Raw genomic sequence first — 22,533 nt, 5'->3', positions numbered from 1 at the left:
GGACCAACGAAATGTCCTCCTGTTCCCACTGCCTTTCCCATTCCTGTGTTTCCAGGTCACTGATTCTCATAACCCACCTGGTCTCATCATCACTGGGGCCAGTTCCTTCCCGGGAAACCAGACTCTTGAGAGTAGCAACTTTTCAGTATTGTGGGCCCTGCAGACAAGACAACTTTAGAAACTGGTGGTTCAAATGAATGGAAGAACAGTCAAGCTTTAGTTTCCTTTCAGTGACTGGTGGCGGCCCAAAGCAACAAGATCTAAAACCATCTCCAATTTCCCTGCATTAAGAAGGTGCTCACTAGTTGTCATACATATCATCTTCACACACCAGAGTCCAATCCCAAAACCCATACAGGAAAATGACCTGCTACTTGGGTGCTCAGTGCCTCCATCATAAATAGATACTACAACTGGCAGCGTAATGAGCAAGCTTCTGCTGCCAAGACAACCGCTCCCCTCCCCTCTCCCCCACTGAAGAACTTGTCCTTCCTGACCTTAAGTTTCAAATCCTAGCTATCTGGGGACAGAAAAGGTCTACTCATTCAGGAGAATCTATCACTTAATAAAACCAATTAAAGTAGCAATTAATTCAAAATCCATACTAACAAAACAAGGCAAAAAATAAAAGAGAAAAAGAAGAAAAATTAAGCAAAAAGCAAACTGTATTAAAAATTTCCTTTGCCTCAAGTCCAGAGGCCTCACCAAAAATGCATGTTATGAACCATTAGTCCAATCAGAGTCTTCATTCTTCTTCTGTGACCAACTTGATAGTTCCACAAGGCAGGCAGCAGCGCCTGGTACACAGCAGGTCCAAGGCTGCTTCTTCAAGAATTTTCTGCTACTGACTAAAGGAGAACTTGGACCTTCATCATTCATCTCCTAAGAATCAAGCTGTATCCTGAATAAAAGATATTTTAATATTCACAATATGATTCTAATACTGTTTTTAAAATCAGCAACCCACCAAAAGGCTACAGATCAAACGTAAATCATTATTTATAACTAGGTATTGAGGTTACAGATGATTTCTATTTTCCTCCATGTATCTTTATGAATTCCCCTATTTTCCATAATGAACATTTGTTATACCTCAATAATCAGTGAAAAAAGTTAGGAAAAACATGGAGACGTGGAGATTAAAATGTCATTCGCATTCAGAGAGAGCAGTCTTCAAACTCCAGCATGCACCAAATCACCTGGAGATCTTATTGCAATATAAATTCTGATTCCACTGGTCTGGGCCAGGGCCAAGATCCTGCATCTCTAACACGCTCCCACGGGAGGGTTGGACAAAAGCAATGGCACTTTGATTGCTAAGGACCTATAAAACATGAAAATAGTTGAGATGCCAGCAATGCCAGTTTTAAAGACATGATGATGGTAACAAGGCCTTAAATCAAAGCAGGACAACATAAGAAAAGTCTTACAATGAAAAATTAATGCGTTTTGGGCATCAGCCAGAAAAAGCAAAAAAAAAAAAAAAAAACCAAAAACAAAAACTTGAACTTTACTTGAAAGTACAGTGCTCTGCTGGAAGCACTTGTCTTCATAGTTAAAAACAAATGAAATTGCTTCTTATTGATTTTAATTTAGGTTGGAACACTTGCTGTCCAGTAATGCCAGAAAAGGAAACTGTGAGTGGGAATAAGATATGATAAGAGGGAAGCACTCTGGAGGTAATCAGACACTCACTGCCCTCCCGTCCACGCAGTAGTTAAAACATGACAGAAAGGATTAGGTGTGAACAAAATATATACCCAGACGTACAGCTTTGCATTAATTTCATCCTCCAGGGCCTCTTACCATTATGGACTCGTTTTATTATTTTTTAAATTCAGGCTCTAAATGTTGTTCAATTAAGTTTTACTCGTTTCCTTACAGATCCTTAGGATTCTAATTTACAAATAAAATCAAGAGAAACAGTTAGCACTAAGTGTTATCAGCATGTCTCCTTAAGATACGCTGTCCCTAGCACCAAAATAAAAGTCCTCGATTCCTGAAGATAAAAAGCTCACAATGAATGATCTCGAAAAACCAAGCAGAGGAACAGAACCACTGTTAAAGGGCTATTTTTGGCAGGCAGGAGAGAAGGCTCCTGTCCTCAACACACCTAGTTATCCATCCTTTTGTGTACTTCCAGTGGATACTGACGCTATCTGAGTGAAGATGACCAAAGTCAACCCTTGGTTAACATAAGTGGAAAAAGAATGCATTGAGAGGATCTTGGACAGCTAAAGGGTCCAATCGAGCCAAACAATCCGGCTTTCGAAGGGGCAAGGATCAGAGCAGCTCTGTGGATTCAGAGAGATGGAACTGAGAAAGGTGACAGTGTCCCTGTATCACCTGGCTCAAGCTACCAATTCCAGGGAGAAAAGATGTGGGTTTTGTACCACCCTTAACAAGTGATGAACAGAGCCCCTGATTAACAGAGAATCCCATCAAGACCATGGAGAAGAGATCAATGCCCAAAGAGCAGCAAAGATGCTATTAGTAAAAAATGTTACAGAGATGCTGGGTAGGCGAGAGCAAGAGCAGTACGATGAGAAGAACCGTCATGTGCTTGCTAGGGACCAGTGTTTTCCTCACATTCTCATTTAATCCTCACATCAACTCTGTGAGATAAGAAGCATCATCCCATCTTATATATAAGGAATTTGGGGAACTAAGGACACACAGCCATCCCTCCATGAAGCAGGAAGACACCACGGACTCAGTTTACAAGACCATTGTGACAAAGTCATTGAGCCTTGTCCTGTGCGATTTTACAGTTTCCAAGTACCACAGAATCAAATCCAAATGCCTCAGCCTAGCATTCAGGGGCCAGTCAATGCACCCAACATTGGCTACCATGCCTCTCAAATCTCTGCAGGGTCCATCTGCAAGCTCACAGTCACCAGTAGCTTTACAGCACAAGGACGCACGGAAGATACAAGGCAGACATGAGTCTGAGACCCAGAAATGCATGACTCCACCCTAACAATAAGCCCATTTACCTACTGGTCAACTACCCTAGGCTCATGACTACCTCTGCTCACTTCATTTTGTACACATAAAACCCAGCTAGGCTACTCCCAGAAGGCATCTGATCTCATGACCCTATTGCTCTATTGCTTCTGAATACTTACGGTCTGAGGTCTCAATCAGTATTTCAGCACTATCTTCAGCCTTACACAGGAATACAAACTGTTTTAGGGACTTTTATCTTATTTCCCTAATTTACACACATTTTTAGAACCCCCATAACACAAGTAAAGTGCTAACACATGGAGTTTCCACTAATAGCTGATGCAAATCCATTATTTTCCTGGCAGTAATATGCCAGAGGATACCCCCTTATAGTTAAAAATCATAATGTCCCACTGGACAGAGACAGCTCAGGCATATATTCCTGTACCTACAGACTAGAAACAGCAAGGTCCAGAAATCAATAGCTTCACCCAAGAGCTGGTCTGGTCATCCTTCCCTTCCAAGCATCCCAACAGACAAAAGAGTATGTGGTTAAATTCAACACACATTCCACCCTGATTAAACAAAGCAAAGGCTCCCTGGGTTCAAATTACACTACCTTCTGCCTGCGGTCACCTCGGATAAATTGTTCAACCTGACACTGTCACCTTTCCCTCCCAGAGAAAGCAGTATGGATCCCAGGGTCATGCCAGGACAACCAGAAACAATGCACTAGAAACTGTAAACACTTTGGCTACATGTGGTTGCTACCCTTGTAACTTTTATCATTTATATATCACGGCATATATAAATATATTATATATTCAGCATTGCCAGGACACACACACACACACACACACACACACACACATGTGATAACGGTATCGTACCTGCTAAGATCAAGAAGCAACTACAGGCTCTCTCATTTACTCTTTGCCCTTCTTCCCTCCTGCCACCCTCTCACATCCTTGTGGCCACTTGCTCTGAAACCACTAAGCACAATCCTAACCTCACAGGAGATAAAAAGCTCCACAGCTGTGCGCAGCCTGCACGCACAGTTAGGGAAGCAAGGGAGGAAAAGCATGCCAGGAAACCTTTACTGCTAAAACAAGGGCTTCCATTACATTAGAAGACAGACAGCTGATCTGACCTTCCTTCTTACCCCTGAGCTTTCACACCCGAGTCTGATTAGCTAGCGTCTGGAACTAATTAACAGGTGTGGCAAGAAAGAAAGAAAAAACCTTGGCAACTTTCTCACAGGGAATTAATGACTCTAGATTTACAATCCCTCCTCTAGGCTAGAACTAACTGAGAGCACAGTGAGATGGGATTCATTATTCAAATAGTACCAACCTATTCAGCTTTTAAAAGTATCCACAACCAAGAAAAGTTTCAAATTCAACCCAAGCTGCTAAGCTGGTTGCTTCCTTGGCTACAGAAGGAAGATGCAAAAGATACCATCAACAAAAAAAAGTGGACCAAGCCCTCAAGCCTTTGACAAATCAGAAGGCAAGAACACATGTTGGCTATGCTCTGGGTCTAAGATAGCAATGAAATAAACACAAATATTTTCCCTCCATGAAAAGACATTACTTCTCTGTAATTATTCGGAAACCTCCAGAACTCAGTACAAATAGCACACTACCTTGCTAACATGCCCTCTGTAGACAAAGGGTGTAATTATATCCCGTTACCCAAGGTAACTTAAGAAGAGCTCCTGAAGGGTTTCTATAGCCAAAAAAAAATAATCATCTTTAAGTCCTTTTACTTTAGTCTTGGCCACAGGAATAAAACACACTTACCCAGTAAGGTTTCTTCCTTACTTTTATTAACACGTGTAGCATTTATAAAGTTTAAAATGCATTCTGGCATTTCACTAACCATAAATTAGAGTACAGCTGACCGTTGAACAACTAAGGGCTTGGGCACTGACACCCCCCACACAGTCAAAAATCTCTATATAACTTTTGACTCCCCCAAAACTTAACCACTAACAGCTTACTGCTCATGGGAAGCCTTACCAATAACAGTCAATAAACATATTAATAGTATCTACATATATCTTATTCACTTATGACATATCTAAATTATATGTCTTATAAGTGAGAAAAATAGGTGGTATTTATTTTTCCATTCCCGAGATACTTTGCCTAGGATAATGGACTCCAGTTCCATCCAAGTTGCTGCAAAAGACATTATTTCACTCTTTCTGGTGGCTGAATGGTATTCCATGGTGTATATATACCACATATTCTTTAACCATTCATCAGTTGATGGGCACTTAGGTTGATTCCATACCTTTGCAATTGTGAATTGTGCTGTGATAAACATCTGGGTGTAGGTGTCCTTTTGATATAATGACTTCTTTTCCTCTGAGTAGATACCCAGTAGTGGGATTGCTGAATTAAACAGTACGTATACTTTTAGTTCTTTGAAGAATCTCCATAGTATTTTCCACAAAGATTGTACCAATTTGCATTCCTGCACCAACATCTATTGTTTTTTGACTTATTGACAATGGCCATTCTGACAGGGGTAAGATGGTATCTCACTGTGGTTTTAATTTGCATTTCCTTGATCATTAGTGTTGTTGAACATTTTGGCCATCTGTATATCCTTTTTTGAAAATATCTGTTTTTTTCAGTATTTCTAGGCCACATGGTGAGTTTTTTCAAATTGTCACAAATGTCCAAAAAATTTTCCAATATTATATTTATTGAAAAAAATGCATATAAGTGGACCCAGGCAGTTCAACCCCCGGTTGTTTAAGGGTCAACTGTAAATACAAAGACTTGACCCTATTCCACGTATCCCTACTGTGGCCAAGTGCCAAAGAATTAAGACTTCTGTCTGGATTAGTCTTCAATCCTCGCTCACCTGGCCTTTCCCCTTTTCAGAACTCAAGTTGTCAGTCTTCAGGGCCCAAACTTCAACCCAATCAGTGTACTTCACAAGAGGTACACAGACGGCTATCTATGTACGAACAGAACCACCATGTTGTCAGAAAGAGGATCATTGGCTTTGGAATCAGAAGCCTGCTTCCACCACTCTCAAAGGTATCTGACACTGGGCAAGTTTCTTAACTTAGCAAAACTTCTATCTGCACACCTTGGAAAGGCAAAGATGAATTACAGGTAAGATGTGTCAAGCCTCAAACATGAGGTTATTTTATTTTACCATAATCATAGTGGGTACTCAATAAATGGTGGTTAATGGTAGCCACATTGTAAAAACACCTGTAGAAGGAGTAACAGCAGAATTTCAGGGTGCCCTCCCTCACTCTGCAAGACTGGCTGGTAAGGGAAATGTTCTGCCCTCAGGGCTTACAGTGGAAAATACTACACAGACGCAAAACTCCCAGACCTAGTGAAGGGACAGAGAGAGAGGGAGCTGTCATTAGTGGCAGATACAGGTGATCACAAGACTCCCTAAAAAGGGTGTGTCTTGATACCTTGGCAAGGGATGACTTGGCGAAATGCTCTACGCAGACAGAAAGATCTGGAGGATGAGTCTCCTTTAAGAGTCACTCTGAAGTCTGGCTCCGCTGAAGTATGAAGAAGTCCTCAGAGAACTCTCCTTCCCACTCCCACGTGGGCATGCACAGCTGCTCTCAGAAGCCCTCCCCTGAGTTTCCAAGACAGGCTCGGGGCTGGGACTAAGGATGTCCAATACACCTTCAACACCCTAACTTAAAGACTTCAACATCCTTGTTTATCCCTTGTAAAAGAACTTACCACTGAAACCCAGATTCTTATCACCTGCACCACACAAAGGGCATATGTCCACCCTGCCAAACATTCCCTGGGAAGGAAACATTCCTACTGGGACCCTGAAAAACAATTAAACAGGGATGGGGTTTTCCCAGCTGCCCTCTGCTTCCCTCCCGAGCACCAGCCACCCCTGTCCACGTTCTTGGCCTGTGGACACAACAGGGCCCAAGCTAGAAGCCCTTCTAGGCGGACCTGACAGGTTTCTGATAGATGTCCTATCTGTCTCTCACATTCTCCCCATTTTCCTTTCCAAATTAAATAGCAAACTGGAGAGTACAGAGAATATTTAATCCACTTGGAAAAGCCACCCATTTTAACATTCTGTTGGAAAAAGGAACCAAGCATCCTAAGATAAGAGGGCATTCTGGATGTCTCCAAACTATACAGATGCAGGGATCACCACTCAATCCAACTGACCAAATAAATCCACAGCTGTATTAAAGCCTGGTCCACTGGTAATAACCCGGAGTCCAGAGCCTGGATCCTGTGTGAGCCTGGCTAGTGACAAAATACCTAGGAAAGCACATGCAAAGATCCAGGATTCTAAAAGCCTCCTCCACCAGGCACAAGGAACTGAGTGCTGTGATGGATTAGCACTTTGTCAGGGAGCTTCTGTGGGCCATGTGGAATTTTTGAAGATCTCCTAAGTCCCTTCTGCCTTTCACACTGCTGCGCATGAGCTCAATCAGTATGCTCAAGGTATTCTAAGCTGTCCCTGGATTTGCTCGGCAGCAGGGGCCAGTCTGTCTGCAACGATCCACAGGTCCCATGATGCATCACCAACAGGAACCAGAAAAGGGAGAAATCAACGCCAGGAACTCTCCAGATGCCCACACATGAGCCGGCAGAACAACAATAATGGTTATTATTTTCAACTGATCACTAGATGACAGGCCTGTGCCATAGGCCTTATGTGGCTTACCTCATTCCCTCCAACCTCATGGAGCAGGGACTGTCACCCCATTTCACAGATAGGCAAACAAGCACACAAAGCTAAATGATTCTCAACTCCCTATCATGATATACCCGCAATGTCCCAGTGACAGTACCTCCCAGAAGGCAGCCCTCTCATCAAGTGACAAGAGTTCTGAAGGGGGAGGGAGGGAGAAGAGGTAATCAGTGTTGCATAGGGGACTACAAACAAGAAAAGCTCTTCTGAAAGGTGAGATAAGGTTGCACAGAGCACTCTAGACCAATGATGCCTGATAAAAACACAATGCAAGCCACGAATGTGAGCCACATGCATAATTTTAAGTTGTATGGTAGTCACATGAAACAGAAACAGAAAAAGAAACAGGTGATATTAATTTTAATATTTTCTACTTAATATACTGAAAATATTGTTTCGATAGCCATGGAAAATTTTAATGAAATATTACACATACATTTTTTCATGTCTTTGAAATCCACTGTATATTTTATATTTACAGCACATCTCGATTCGGACACGACATACTTCAATAGCCACATGTGGCTAGTGGCTACCATATTGAACAGAGCAGCTCTATAGACAATACAGAGTAAATAAGCTAAGGCTCACCATCAAAAGGGATTTTTAAGGGGAAAAATTCATATCCAGCAAACAAATACAGGATTCACCTTTCATTCCTATTCTCCAATTTCCTTATTAAAAATAACACTGATCAGAGGACCACTCAAATTTTGAGAAACAAGCTACCCTAAAAGTAACAATGAATTTATTCAGAGTATACACAAGACACTTTACCGGGTATAAACAACAGGGGAAAAGGGTCCATTAAGTCAGTCACAGTTTGAAAAACTGCTGTCGCCAAGCCCATTCTTAACACTTACTTAAACAGCTAAGAATTCAGAAAGGTGTCACTTTGGAAAACAAACAGTCCTACAAGTGCCATAATCTGATGCAAAACCTCTGGGCTTTGAAGAAAGGAAAAATAAGCAAGTAATTTCAGATCCCTGAACCTCCATTAGTGGATCACACCAATTAGAATGTGATGTAACCACCATCAAGAGACTGGATTTTTTTTCCTGAATAAACAAATGTGAGTCAAATATGAATCCAAATCAATTTTATGGACCGGAAAACCTTAAAAATTGCCCATGTAGCAGCACACCTATTTATAAGGATATACAAGCCCCCTGGATATGCTTCTCCTTATTATGTTATTTTTGAAGGTTGGCTAATCTTAGTATAGCACAGAGATGGCACAAAAAGTCCTCTCCCAGGCCACCCGTTGAAAAGGATTCTAAGATCTAGTTCAGGCTTCAGCAGCAAAGAGCTCTGTGATCAATTAGCAATGTCTGTCACAGCTAGCGGAATGGGAACCATTAGCTCAAGTGCCAATCTTCCATCTCCCTGTAGAAAAACTGGAAAATCATACACAGGGACAGGAAGAAGGTATGTGCTTCTGACTTTCATTGAACATCACTGTTCACAGGCACCTAGGGGTGTGATGGGTCTCATGTTGACACAGAAATACACAGCAAGGCATGTGCATCCTACTAACACTGATAATTCCAATAATGAGAATACCAAGTGTAGCTAGAAACCTGCTCCTTCAAATTGGGGGATATATAAGGCAAATTAAACCCTAACAGCCATCTTTAATTAGTCTCTGTCAGTAAAATGCTCCTGGTTAGCCATGTGAGCCTTCAATGCATCCACCACCTGCTCTGCTAGCAGAGGAGAAGCATGACGGCATCCATGCTGTCAGTGGCATTCTGGTTCTGTCACCTCATCAGCTGTAGGATCTTCACTCTCCCTGGCTTCTAGCTTTCCCACCCCTTCACAGGGTTGCATGGCATTAACTGAGAACACATTTATGCAAGCATTTGTTTCATAAATCTTGAGCAATGGCTATTAAAACAGGTGCCATTTATAATGTTCTGTGTGCCTAATGCTTTTCTGGTGCTTTGCACACACATCTCATTTAATCTTCACAAGGACTCTACAAGGTTGAAATTCTTGTTATCCCCATTTTATAAATGGGAAACCAATAAAGTAACTGGCCAAAATTGACAGGAAAAAACTGGTATTCACTCAGCATCTGCACAATTTTTAAACATGCATTTGCCACTGGCCTTTTTCACCAAAATCCACCTATTTTTAAAACTCTCATTCCCTCAGAACCCTGTTTAAAGTTCCCAAGGCATATTAACAGTTACTTTGACAAAGTCCTTTGTTAATGTGGTCAGAGAGCTTATATTTTCCCTAGATTCCCCAGAAATAAATTTTCCCTCCACTTTGTATCATGAGTGAAGGCAGCAACTTCAAGAACCAGCAATTTCTTCATATCACAGTTAAGATACTTCAGTAGCAACTGAGTTTTTCTTCTAAAAAGCACATCCTAAAAAAAGTTCAGAAAGAACTCTAATGCCAGAGTTATCCACTGCTATGGTTGGAGTTTGTCTCTACCAAAACTCATACTGAAATCTGATCCCCAGTGTGGAATGGGGCAGTGTTAGGAGGTGGGGGCCTAGTGGGAAGGGTCTGGGTCATGGGGGCAGACTGCTCATGAATGGGTTCTTCTGGCCCTTGAGTTCTTGCTCTGGCGAGACTGGGTTAGTTCTCATGGGAATGGATTAGTTCCCTCGAGAGTGGGTTGTTACAAAGCCAGGACGCCCCTCAGGTTTTCTCTTTTCACACGTGTCCACTTCCACTTGACCTTCTCTGCCATGTTGTGACTTAGCACAAAAGCCCTCCCCAGAAGCCTGGACCATGAACTTCCCGGCCTGCAGAACCATGAGCTAATAAACCTCTTTTCTTTATACATCACCCAGTCTCAGATATTCTGTTACAGCAACACATAATGGACTACGACAACCACTCTACATCACATGCAGTTTCAGCAGCTTCCACCCAAATTGCCCAGGTGAGAAAATGAGGCCCTGATGCTTACAACTGTCGAGATTTTCCATACCCTCCACTCATGGCCTTTACACACGTTAAGTAAAAGAAAATGACAAGTTTTAGAACAGAAAACAACTGGTTGGAAGAGGGATAAAACAGAGCAGGCATCAACTGGCAATGTGTTTTAGAAAACTTAGCTTCTGCCTAAGCACATCTGGAATCACCATGATTCACCAGCTAACATCTGTCTCTAATGGAGGGCAGCAGATGAGAGGGTCAACCCATGCTTGCCATCCAAGCAAAAATGGTCAGTTCAGTCAACCCATTCTCCTACACCAATCTGCCCAAAGCCATTACTAGACAACAGATCAACATTCATCTTCATGCTTTAGTCAACAGAGGCAAACTCTGCTGCCTCTACATACCTCATTCACTGTTTCTAGAACAACCAAGCCTCCTCCTGGATCAACCTTAAAGCTAAGGCTGCTTCTGACACAATGACCACCACATTCACAGAATTTAGCCTAAGTTATTCCACAAAAGAGGAAAGAAGGATTTCCTACCATTAGCAACTCTCAAAATATAACCTTACTGTCCCACAGATACTTGTCTTCTAATTAGAATAGAATCTTGTTTTTGGCAAGAGATACTATAGATAGACTTCAGCCACCATGACAATATATACAACTCTGAATTCTCTTAAGAAAGACATGAACCTTGGGTATCATATCTGTTAAGAGGATGCGATATACAAATGTGAGATTTCTGGAAACTACATGCAATGATATCAGTGTCTCGTACAATGTCTTGAAATCATTTTGAAGAGCATTATCTGTCAGTCCTCAAATATGACTACTGCCACCTAGATACTGAAGATACAGCAGACTGAGGGCAGGCCCAGATTCCTCCTTCCAAGAACACACAGTCTAAATTTGGCTTTTGTTCATATGCGGGGAATGTGTTTAAACGTAGCATACATCATAGTGACCACTTAACGAACACGTGCTGAAATTAGGGTGAAGGAATCATCCCCTTAAATCTTCTGTCTGTCCAAGCCAAAAGCTAGCCACTCAATACAAAGTTCAGGCTTTCATATTTTGTTGTTGGAAACATTATGATATGCAGTATTTCTATCATTTATTAGAAATCCATACGCAAAAATTAGGGGGGCAGGGATATTGAAAAAATTAAGTGTCAAGGAACCCACTAATAGGCATCTCTAGTATTAATTTACTCAGACCCTACTATATAAGTCACTGGCCTTCTGTCTTGTCCCATCATCCATCCCCTTTCTTAGGTCATTTGGTAGCAAGAAAGTAACCCGAGAGAGCCAGCTCTTAAATCAAATGAAACATTTTTTTCAAAACACCAGTTTTTTAATTGAACAAGCTAACAGAAATTTAGATCACCAGTAGAAGTCAACACATTACTGTGAAATAGTCAAGTAACAGGGCATTTGTAGAGCCAAGAAAGGACACAACCAGGATAGCTGAGCTTAAGCTTCCTAGGCCAGATAAGAATGAATTCACGTCATCAGCCAACAATGCACATGCTTGCACTAGTGCAAGCACACACACACACACACACACACACATTTATCCACTACCAATCCAAGCAACACAAAACCTCAAACAGGCCAAAAAAATAAAAACCCTGTCCCTCAGGTAGAAATCACCTATATGTGGGAGAAAAACACCTCCAGGGACCCAGCTGAGTATTGTAAATAATCACTATGGGCCAGGTGTGTGCCCCATCCCAAGAGGTAGCCACTATTAATTCCAGCTTAGTGTTGTTGCCAAGCAACAACATAGGCCCTGGACTGCTATACCGTTCTATTTTTCAAGAGTAACTCAGACTTTTATGGGCAGGAGCATCCATTTGTTCTGGTCACCACTGTCTCCCCAGGACCTAGAACAGTGCCTGGCATGCTCCAAATACTCAGAAAATACTTGTTGATGGCATGAATGCGAAATGACCAATTTTTAACTTAATTTTTTCTTTCCAACATAGTACAGCCAAACAGAGCATCTGCTAGCCAGATGCTCCCTGAAGAACTCCAGATAACCCAAAAGCCTATTCTTTCTCCATTTTTCTTTTCCAGACACAGATCCAGAATTAGCTTTGTGGTATTTTAGAAAATGACTCCAGCCTCTACCACCCCAACCATAAATCGTATTAGTTTTAAAGGACGTAGGTTAATTTTAAAGGCCATATATTACTTTCTTGACATGAGCAAATCTCCATTTTTTTTTAAACCTGGACTCCAGGAAAAATAAAGTTTAATGTTTAAAAAACAAAAAAAAAATTGTTTATAGGCATTCCATTAACCAAGATCCACTTACCACCTAGTTTGCTACTTGCTGGGGATATTCTGTAGCAAGGTTAGCAAGACAATGGAAGGGTTCTCAGCGCCTTAGGAAGCAAATTCTCACAGGAAAAGTTAACAAAAGGTGCACCCCACAAATCACAATGTGTGACTGAGCATTTGACTAGCACACTGTAAAAAGGCCACCACCTTTCCCAACCGTCTGGCTTGGAATCAACAACCCTTAAAACTCCAGAAAAGATTTAGAAGCCATTTAGTTAAGCGTGAGGAAAACAATCCCAAAGAAAACTTGATGGTCTTGCCCAAGATCCCGCAGCTGGTTGGGCTGGGTCCCATGGCCAGTTCTAAACTCCAGAGGAAAAATCCAGAACCCAAACCATCTCTTGCCAAGCACAACTCCTTCAGACCTTTTCCTGAAGTTATGATTCAGAGCCTGCAGCCCACACTGAGATGATATATATGGGATAGTAAAAATGCCACATTATTATAAAGTAACCATATTTGAAGCCCCAAATAAAAAAGTTCTCAAATTACAAAACAAATCAATTTAGGTTATTTTGAAGAGGAGTGGAAGAAAACCTCACTACCAACAAATTGAGACTCTATCCACAGTTATTATCAGCTTATTCAGAAGCTAAAGTAATTTGCTGAAAGGTCCTCTCTTCAATGTAACCAAATAAAATCCTACGCTAATTGTGTTATTTCCTTATTTAATTGTAGCAAATACAGGAAGACACCTTTAGTTCGCACAGTGTTTACGACACTTGCTTATGTGGGAAAAGTAATAGGGTGGGATACATAGAGCTGGGTCTGGTTTTAAATTGGTTCTTCTGTGCAATTCGAAAAACAGCTTCTAAATTGTCTTCAAACAGCAACTGGTCCGAAATTCAAAATGATTCCACGAGATGATTGGAGAAACATATTATAGCCACCCCGCACTTACTACCCAGGTGATCTTGGATAAGTCACAACCTCCTTCAGCTTTAGTATCCTCATCCTAAAATGGGGATAATCATGGTTTCTACTTCCAGGCAGGATTACAGGCATATAAAATGATCAGGCACAGGGCCTCGGTCACAAGTGCTCGGTGAGTGTGGGCTATTTTAACCACTGTTCCCATTTTAGAGATGAAAACACGGAGGCCCATTTGCCCAAGGTAACTGCTTCAAGAGACCAAGAATTTCAACCCAGCTCTGTGGGGTCCTGGTTTCTGAATAAGAGGTATGTATATCTGGAACTCCCAGACCCCCAGCACCACTCAACCCCACTTCCCCAAGAGGTTGGGTAACTGACCCAGGGCAGCCCGGCTAACCAGTGACAAAGCTGAAACTACAGCGGACTCTCGGCTCCTACACACTCGTTGAATAGAAACACTTCAAGAAAAGTGTTGGTCTTCTTTTTAATGGCTAGAACTCATTTACAAATAACCAACCATTGTTTTGTAAATAAATCCTTTTGACAATTCTTAAAAAGTTTTTTAAAGACAATCTTAAAAAGTCAGTATTTCCTCACTGATCTCTACTCTGCTTATTTATGCCTGGAAAATTGCTTGTGGCTGTGTCTCATATCCAAATTATGCCAAATTAATGAGTTTATCTGATTTAAGTGCACTCGGCGGGATTTCTGAGGCAGCAATGGTAGGAGAACTCAGATCCTTCTTATGTTCATATTGTAACTGGTATGAATTCCTCAAAAGTATACCCACTGCATTATAAACCAACCTGCTTCACTCACTCAGAAAGATAGTATCACAGACCCAAAAATAAGACCAGTTGTCCTATTTTCTTACATGGAAGTGTTACATATTCCATGAACTATGCTTTCATTTCTTCTTTTCTAGTTGCTAGATTTTAGCAGCCAACTGTGTCACTTTGCTACTCCCCAAAAATAGCTAAACTGAAGAGTTTAAAATCACATTTTCTTGTTTGGCCAGAAAACCGTCATGCTGGTTTCAGTCTGCAAAAAAAAAAAAAAAAAGAGAGAGAGATGAGAGGGCAGGAGCTGTGCATGGGTGTCTGATTCTCTCTTGGATGCTCTTTAGGTCTGAATCTACCAAAATACGGAGGAGACAGGCACAGGAGCATGTTCAAGGGTCACCCAAGTGCAAAACAAAAACAAACACCCAAATACTGCTGTTTATTTCCCATTCGTGGCACTAAATTAAAACCCAGAAAGGACAGTTACAGAGCAGACCTATTTCCCTCCTTTACCACACAGCCCACAAGGCCTAAGAAGAGGGGGCATGCCCAACCAACTCCTTCTACACAGGGATTTGGGAGATTTATGAGGCACATTTTAAGCCTACAGAAAGCATTTTTCCCATTTTAAGCTGAGAAAGCAGAGACTTCCCTTGCAATGTGGGCGAGGAGTTATCTCGGACTTCACTGAGGCTTTCCCACTGCTTAATCCTCAAAAATGGAACCATTTTACTAATCTTCCACGGGATGTCCTTGTGCCCATCCTCAACAGCAAAGGCAGGTATGAAAACCCATCACACGTGCTTATATAAATTTTTTTAAAAGTTGCTCATACATACAGTTGTCCTTTTTAGTTGCATTTTCCTCTTTTCATATACTCCTATCCAAATCTCTTAAATAGACATAAGATAAAAATGGTTCATTTATTGAGCACTTACTATTTACCATGCCCAGTGTCAAGTCCTTACATGCACTCTCAATCAAGCCTCACAAAAACCTTTGGAGTCAGGGTTCTCTCACTACCTCACTTCACAGAGGAAGGAAAAACAAAACAAAACAAAATATGAGGAACAGAGACCTTAAATAACTTGTCTAAGGTAGCACAACTATTTAATAATAATGGCAGAGGCAGGATGGCTCCAGAGTACATCTTCTTACCCACTTTGCTATGTTCTGTACAACTCTCAATAGCAACCTGGTTTAGGGAAAAAAAATAAAAAGCATTAACAAGTTCCAGGCTCCTAAAAGATTTCTCCTTGCTATGTGCTGACAAAACAGTAGAGTGACTCTCATCTAATGGTTGACAGGTATCACATTTCTCATTCAATGTTTAAGTTGCCACCCACCCCACCCACCCCAAGTACAACAGTAACCCCACCCAATTCAGTTAGGGAAGCTTCCAAAAGGAAAACCAGGCACATCTAGAAGCTCATCAGCTGTTATTCCTCCACCTAGCCCTAAAAAAACTTCCAAAAAAAATTTTTTTATAAATAATCATATCAAGTGCTGCAGTCATAAAAACCTTGAGCCTGCATAGGCCCAGCAAGGCATCTCATAGGCCCAGCAAGGCATTTTCCATGAAAACACCAAACATTTTCTACAAATGATACCAAGTGAAATGGCCCCTCCAATTCTAGGTGTCCATATAAGAGGGGAAAACTACTCAGGGAGCCCTCTAGCTACTAAAAGCAATCTTGCATGGCCATCACTTATAAACTCAATAATCCTTTTCATATGAGTAAACCATGAATTAATCTGTTATGCATTACAATCACAGACTTTTCTGAACGTAAAACACACCTACATTCAAGATTTTTCTTTTAAGAAACAGTAACAATCTGTGGTCTTGGAAATTTGAGAACTGTAGGAAAAAGCAGGGGGAAGTAAATACAAGTTTTTGAAACACACTTATCTTTTTTTTGGAGTGATTTCTTCATTTGTTACAACTCCATGTAAACACAATACCAAAAATAAGTCAAAGCAAAGACCTGAACAGATAACTCCTTTTCATAGATGTGCATTTGATTTTGTAAGGGCACAGAACATTGCCATAGTCCTGGGTTCAGTATTTTTTGAGCAAGATGGGCACTCCCATTTCTCAGACTGGGAAATGGAGGTATTTGATCTTTTAAATCATTTGCACAGGCAACTTCATTCTGGGACAAATTCAGTGACTGTTGCCAAATTCCACAAAAAGCTCTCAGAGCCTGTTGGGAACAGTCGCTTCTCAGAACATTTCTCATTTTCCTGAACCCTTCCCCTTTACCTCATTAGTGGCTACTACTAACTCTACCTAAATCAAGGTCAGGTGGACAATTAAAAGCGGGGCGGGGCACTCTTCATTGGCTTCCATCATATTAATAGATACACAGGCCTAGTATGTGCTACACAGATGTATCCCAAAATGCAATTTCAGTGATTACCACCCATCACCTGAGAGTGGTCAATCTGTAACCAAGGAGTATCAAAGGCTTATTTGAGGGTATCAAGTGCTTTTGAGGGAATTTTAGATGCTCAAAATTTTTCCCATAAGCTCTGGGTTATGAAATGTGACCACATGAGAGACGTGTCCCCAGGATGAAGGTGTTAATCGTAATTTTTTTAATCTCCCAAATCAGAATGCACACCCATCTTGTAATCTTCATCCTGCTTAGAAATGACATTTCATTGTCCCACATGCTAGAAATAAAGTGATGAATGAAAAATCCAGATTTAGAAAAAACAAACAAGATTTCTCCACAAAACGGAAGTGTGAAATCAACAGCCCCCTGTTGAATGCTTAATTTGCTTTCTTCACCTAGGTAAGGCTAATTTAGGTGCCCAGACCGTCTCTCTGGTTAAGAAGTTTCCAGGAAAAGGGGGAAGGGGGATGGGGGTAGAAGAGTTCCCTGATAATAATTGCTCTAGGGCACTTTAAATAGCAAGAAAGTTCCTTTCAATTGATGCAAGGATATACCCGATTATACTATGTCAACTTGTGAGTTTTTCAGAATAGAAAGAAAATCTGAAAGCGTTTTTGTTTTCTTGCATGAAATCATCAGCATTCCCCGGACCACTTCATGTAAACAACATAATCTTTTATTCAGTGAAAACAGGTCCATCATTAAGAGGAGCTACTCAAAGCTTCACTATTGGATAGTACCCTTTCTCATAGGATACACCATCTTTCCTACACAACCTTTCTTCCTCTGGCAACAGCAACTCCCCCTACTTCCAAAAGGTCCTATTTATGCCTATATGTATTAATGTTCTAACTTCATCGACCCTCTAACGTGAACACTGTTAAGAAGGAAACATCAAAGATTTTATTCCATAACTGCCAAAGGGACCCAGTTTAAAGAATGGATAAAGATTCTTCATTTTCAAGTAAGACGCTTGAAGGGGAAAAAAAAAATCCCCGTATGATCTTTCACCACATTCCTAAGAGTAAGATTGCTGCCTTTCAAATATTACTTTTGCCTTTTTCTAAAAAGGCCATAAAGGATGTCCATCAGGACTAAAGCATGCACATGCAAATGTAAGAGACAGCTTAGAGGGAGATTCATGATTCACCCGACATCAATCATGGATCATCTAATTCTGACACATGCAAGGCACACAGCTGAGCTTATCCATCTGAAGTGTTTCCAAAGGCAGTCTCCTAGATGTAATGTAATTATGGTACAAAACATATCAGAACCAAAGAGTACAGTTTCACTGAGAACCGAAAGAGAAAAGAAATCAATAGAAAAAAAAAAATCTGCTGAATAGCTAGAGAATGTAAAATAGATCAAAGGTTAACCCTCTCAAGCAACATATTTTATATCGTGTCAGAGGCAATTAAATTCCCAATGATTACAGATATATACCAAAGTTTAAATGACTTATGTGTAGGATTTGCTTTAAAATAATCAGGTGCTGGGGAGGGAATAGATGAGAGAAGACCCAGCTGCTAATTGTTGAAACTGGCTGGCGGGGTCTTCAGGGGTCCATTAGATTTTTTGCTGTTTGTAAATTTTTCCACAATAATTTTTAAAAACACGTAGGAGAAGAATGTAATATGCCCATATCATGTTTGAGAACACTTCTGCTTTGCACTTGGAAAGCATCACTTGAAGCACTAACCCTCATATGGATCCCACACCTGCCACACTGCTGTTGTTGAAAGACTAAAAGCCACTGTTTACGATCTGCTGGGAAAAGACCCGTGGCCCGGACTGCTTCCAAAACCCTCCCCAAACTACAGCTACCCTGTATCCTGAACAGAAGCCGACAAACACGACTGACAATGCAACTGAAAAAGTTCGTGCGATTCTGAGAGGAAACAAAGTAAGTACCAAGGGATTTTGGCTAAGACCTCACAAGGAGGACCCTAATGCAAAACCAGAAGCATTTTTATCCCTTGGCATCAGATAAACGCTTTCGAGGTTATGCCCAGGCAAGGGGTCCCAAAGCGAACTCCAGCCCCCACCGGGTTTCGAGAAGCCCTGGAGCAGCACGGCCGAGGCGCGTCCGCAGCTCCCAAGCCTCGGGACCCGGGCACACGCGCCCCATCCCCGCGGCGTGGAGGTGGCCGAGGCCGACCAGTGGAGGTGGCAGGAGCCGGACAAGTGGCTCGGGGGCGCCCCCTGAGGTTCAGCGGCGCGGCGGCACCCTCAGAAAACGCAAAGCCAGCGTCTCCCACCGTGGTATTTCAACTTTGCCTGGCTCCAAAGGCTGCAGCACCCTCTCCGGCTGCACATTTCCACAACCAAACCCCCCTTCTTCCCTGCGCCTCGCACCATTGCCCCTTCCTTTTTTCGACACCCGGACGAGGGAAAGGGCTATTTACCTCGCAGCGTGGGCACGAAAAGAAAATGAGAAGAGGAAAATGGTCCAAGCCCCACGAAGGCAGGATCCCTGGCAGGCCCATTTTGGATGTCAAGCTTCCTCGGACACCAAGATAAAGAAAATCACTGCATTCCCGAACGTAAGAAGGCAAGAAGTGGAATCACAAGTTCCTCTTATATCTGAAGGTGGCCCTCCGCTGCCTCCCACCGCCCCCATTAAAGCGTGGCCCTCACAAAGCTCGACCCGTATGCACCTGAGCCCACTCAGCCGGCAAGTCTGTGGCAAGTGTAGAAGGGAGAGATGATTAATACAAACACTGAGCAGTGATCTTTAAGGGAAAGAAGGCAGCTATTTCTCAGAAGAGACGTCCCCACGACCCGCACCCCTGCAGAGGCAGGACCCCAGGGGGAAAACCCCAGGCCTCCGGGTGAGTGTGGATGCACGTCCTCGCTCGGCCTCCAAGCTGGGTTTCTTCTGGGCTGTGGCTGGAGCTTCGTGCAGCTCCACGGCCAGGAGGATGCGCAGACAGAAACTGGGGTGCAGAAGAAAAGACGGGCTTTGCCTCTCTGCCCCTCGAGGCTAATGCCGAACCTGCAAAGGGGGCACTCGCTGCCAGTCCCTGCATAGCGGGTCCCCGAGGGCAGCGAGGGCGCCCGCGCCCTGCTTCAGGGCGCACACGGAGCTGGGGACCCGCTGCACCAAAACCAGGCGCTCTGGCTGCCCGGGGACAGGCGGCTGTAATCAGGCAGAGTGGAAATATCGGGCACGTTCCTCTTTTCCTTGATTCAGATAACCTCCACCTGCGGCTATCCAGGAGCTGGTGGATGAGAGAGAGTAGAAAAACGAGGGATTCTCTGTTCTTAGGGGAGCAAGGATGAAAAGCGAATTGCCCCCTTTTTCCCACCCCTTCCCCTGGCTAGGACAGAGGACTTGTCCTCCACCCCCAGGGATGGAGCCGGACAGCTTCGAGGGAGGCTCAAGGCTGCAGCCCAGTGAGCCTGCAAAAGGGGAGAGGGAGGCGGCCGGCCTCTGCCCTCCCCGAGGGGAGAGAAGAGGGGGGCCTGCTGGCTGAGGGCTGGAAGTCGAGGGTCGCTGAGCCGCACACCGTTACGTGGGGTGATTTATTCTCGTCATCAATGGTCAATATTGTTCCTGTCCTAACCTAACCAGAAAGGAGCAGGTCTGGGTCTGCCAGCCGCGAACAGCCTGCAAAAGGGCAAAGAGGAAGGTAGGCAGAGAGCGCGAGACAGGAAAAAAATCCACCCCAGCTCGAACAGCAACCCGGCCGCCGACCCGCCCCCCGCGCCCCAACCCCAGCAACCCAGAGGAGCAGAGTCACGGAGGGAAAGGGGCCGGGGCCAGGGGAACCCCAAATCGCCTGCTCCATGCCCTCCTATTGAGCCCAGGGAGGCTGTCTCGCGCAGGCACCGAAGCGCAGCCCGCGCCCCAGCCCCAAACGGGCGGGGGGCGCCCCCGGCCCCCAAGACCAGAACGCAGCTGCTCCCCACATCCTCAGCGCTCCGCGGCCAGCCTCCGGCTTCCATCCCCGAACACAGCCCTCCCAAAGGGTCCGAGAGCAGCAAAGCGAGCCCCGGTTCTGAGCTCCTTCAATCCCCGCTGGAGCGAGGGGCGCACCCTGGGCCCCCCAAAACCACAGAAGCATCCTCCCCATTGCCCCAGTCTCCCCAAACCGCTTCGCAACTCTCTCTCTCCCAAACAGCGGCGGATCAGCAAAGCAAGTCCCCTTTTCTCCCCATTCCGGCTTCCCAGGCCCCCTAAACCGGAGCAGGAACAGACCCCCGCGTCCCCCGTCCCCTCCCGGCCAGCGCCTGCCTCCACCCTTCCAGACCACCAGCCTCCCTAAACATCGGCAGAGCCAGCGAAGCGGATCCCCCTTTCCTTCCCCGGGCCCAGGCCCCACTGCGCCCTCTCCGGGGTCCCGGGGAAGGACGCCCGAGCTCCGCGCCCCGGCGACAACTCCGCATCCCCCCCAGCGCGCCGGCCGGGGCCGCGTCCCCTCCGTGGCCGGCACTCACCGGGGAAGCACACGACATAATGGAGCACAGAACTGGTGATTTTCAGGAACAAAATCCACCAACACGGTTCCAGTAACCTCCGCATGTCCGAAAACGCACATCGAAAAGAGGAAAGCAGGGGGGGTAAACTTGTTGAATAAGTTCTTGCCTCCGTGCGAGCCTCCGCTAAGCCGGGGCGCTTCCCCGGCTCGCCTGCTCCCCAGGCCCCCCGCGCTCGGCGGCCCGAGTCCCCTTGGAATCCGGTTAGCCGCCGAGCGCCCCCCGGAAAATCTCAAAAAGTGACCGGGAACGCGGAGCCACGCTGGGGACGATCCTCTCGGCGGAGAAAAGCTGCTTTCCGTTCAAAAACGAGCGAGCCGAGCAAGCAGGGCGAGGAGTCCGCGGACGGCGGCGATGCCCCGGGCCCGGGGCAGGCAGGGATCGCAGGCGGCGGCGACGAGCAGCCGAGGATCCCCAACTTGAGTCGGCAGCGCAGCACAGCCCGAGAGCCGGCGGGCGGAGGCAGGGCTGAGCGCGGCGCGGCGCCTCCGGGCTTCAGGCAGGCAGCTCCTTCCAGGGCCCCGGGAAGGAAGGAGGCATGTTTGCAAGCGGGGAAGGGGAGGGGAGAGGCGGGGGGAGCGGAGAGCCCCCCAAAATAGAAACGGCCGAAGGAAATGGAGAAAAACACAAAGGATCTCAGAGGGGCGCTGGGGCGAGGGCGCCTTCAGTCCATGCTCCTGAAAGTTGTGGCTCCGACGCAGGCTGGGGAGGAACGGGGAGCGCGGGGCTGGAAACTGGCCATGCCTCCATACAGGAAGTAACATGTGAGCATGGATCCTGGCAGAGACTTTAAAGCCGGCGAGCGAGCGAGCAGGGGCGCGCGACGGCGGGGACGCGCGGGGGCGGCGGGGGCGCGCAGTCCCGGGCAACTGGCGGCGGGCGCGCGCGCTCCGTGCTCTTAAAGCAGCCACGCTCGTCTCCCGCCTCCAAAGGGTCCCACGGCTCTGCTCAGCCAGTGTGGCCCCGGGGATTGCGGGCTCTACTGGGGCAGTTTAGGGGCTTGGGGCGATTCTGGCGCGGTCTTGGAAGAAGAGGGCGGCTGCCTTCGGGAGCCGGCGTGTCTTTGCCAGATTCCCGT

General features: G+C 44.8%; 1 protein-coding gene across 4 annotated transcripts in view; it reads right to left on the bottom strand.

Annotated features, from left to right (window-relative positions):
• Positions 1-22,230, bottom strand: part of PTPRG (protein tyrosine phosphatase receptor type G) — a 668,714-nt gene extending 646,484 nt beyond the window's left edge. For 2 of the 4 annotated variants that reach the window (XM_069476009.1, XM_069476010.1), the window contains exon 1: positions 21,417-22,230. In XM_069476009.1, the coding sequence (XP_069332110.1) occupies positions 21,417-21,501 (85 nt within the window). In that variant the 5' untranslated portion in view covers positions 21,502-22,230. The remainder of the gene's footprint in view (positions 1-21,416) is intronic. The other 2 variants (XM_069476012.1, XM_069476011.1) reach the window with 2 other exon arrangements.
• Between the last annotated feature and the right edge of the window lie 303 nt (positions 22,231-22,533).

The sequence above is a fragment of the Eulemur rufifrons genome, chromosome 7 (assembly GCF_041146395.1).
Source record: "Eulemur rufifrons isolate Redbay chromosome 7, OSU_ERuf_1, whole genome shotgun sequence".
Classification (NCBI taxonomy): domain Eukaryota; kingdom Metazoa; phylum Chordata; class Mammalia; order Primates; family Lemuridae; genus Eulemur; species Eulemur rufifrons.
This window is presented reverse-complemented; position numbering and strand designations above follow the sequence as displayed.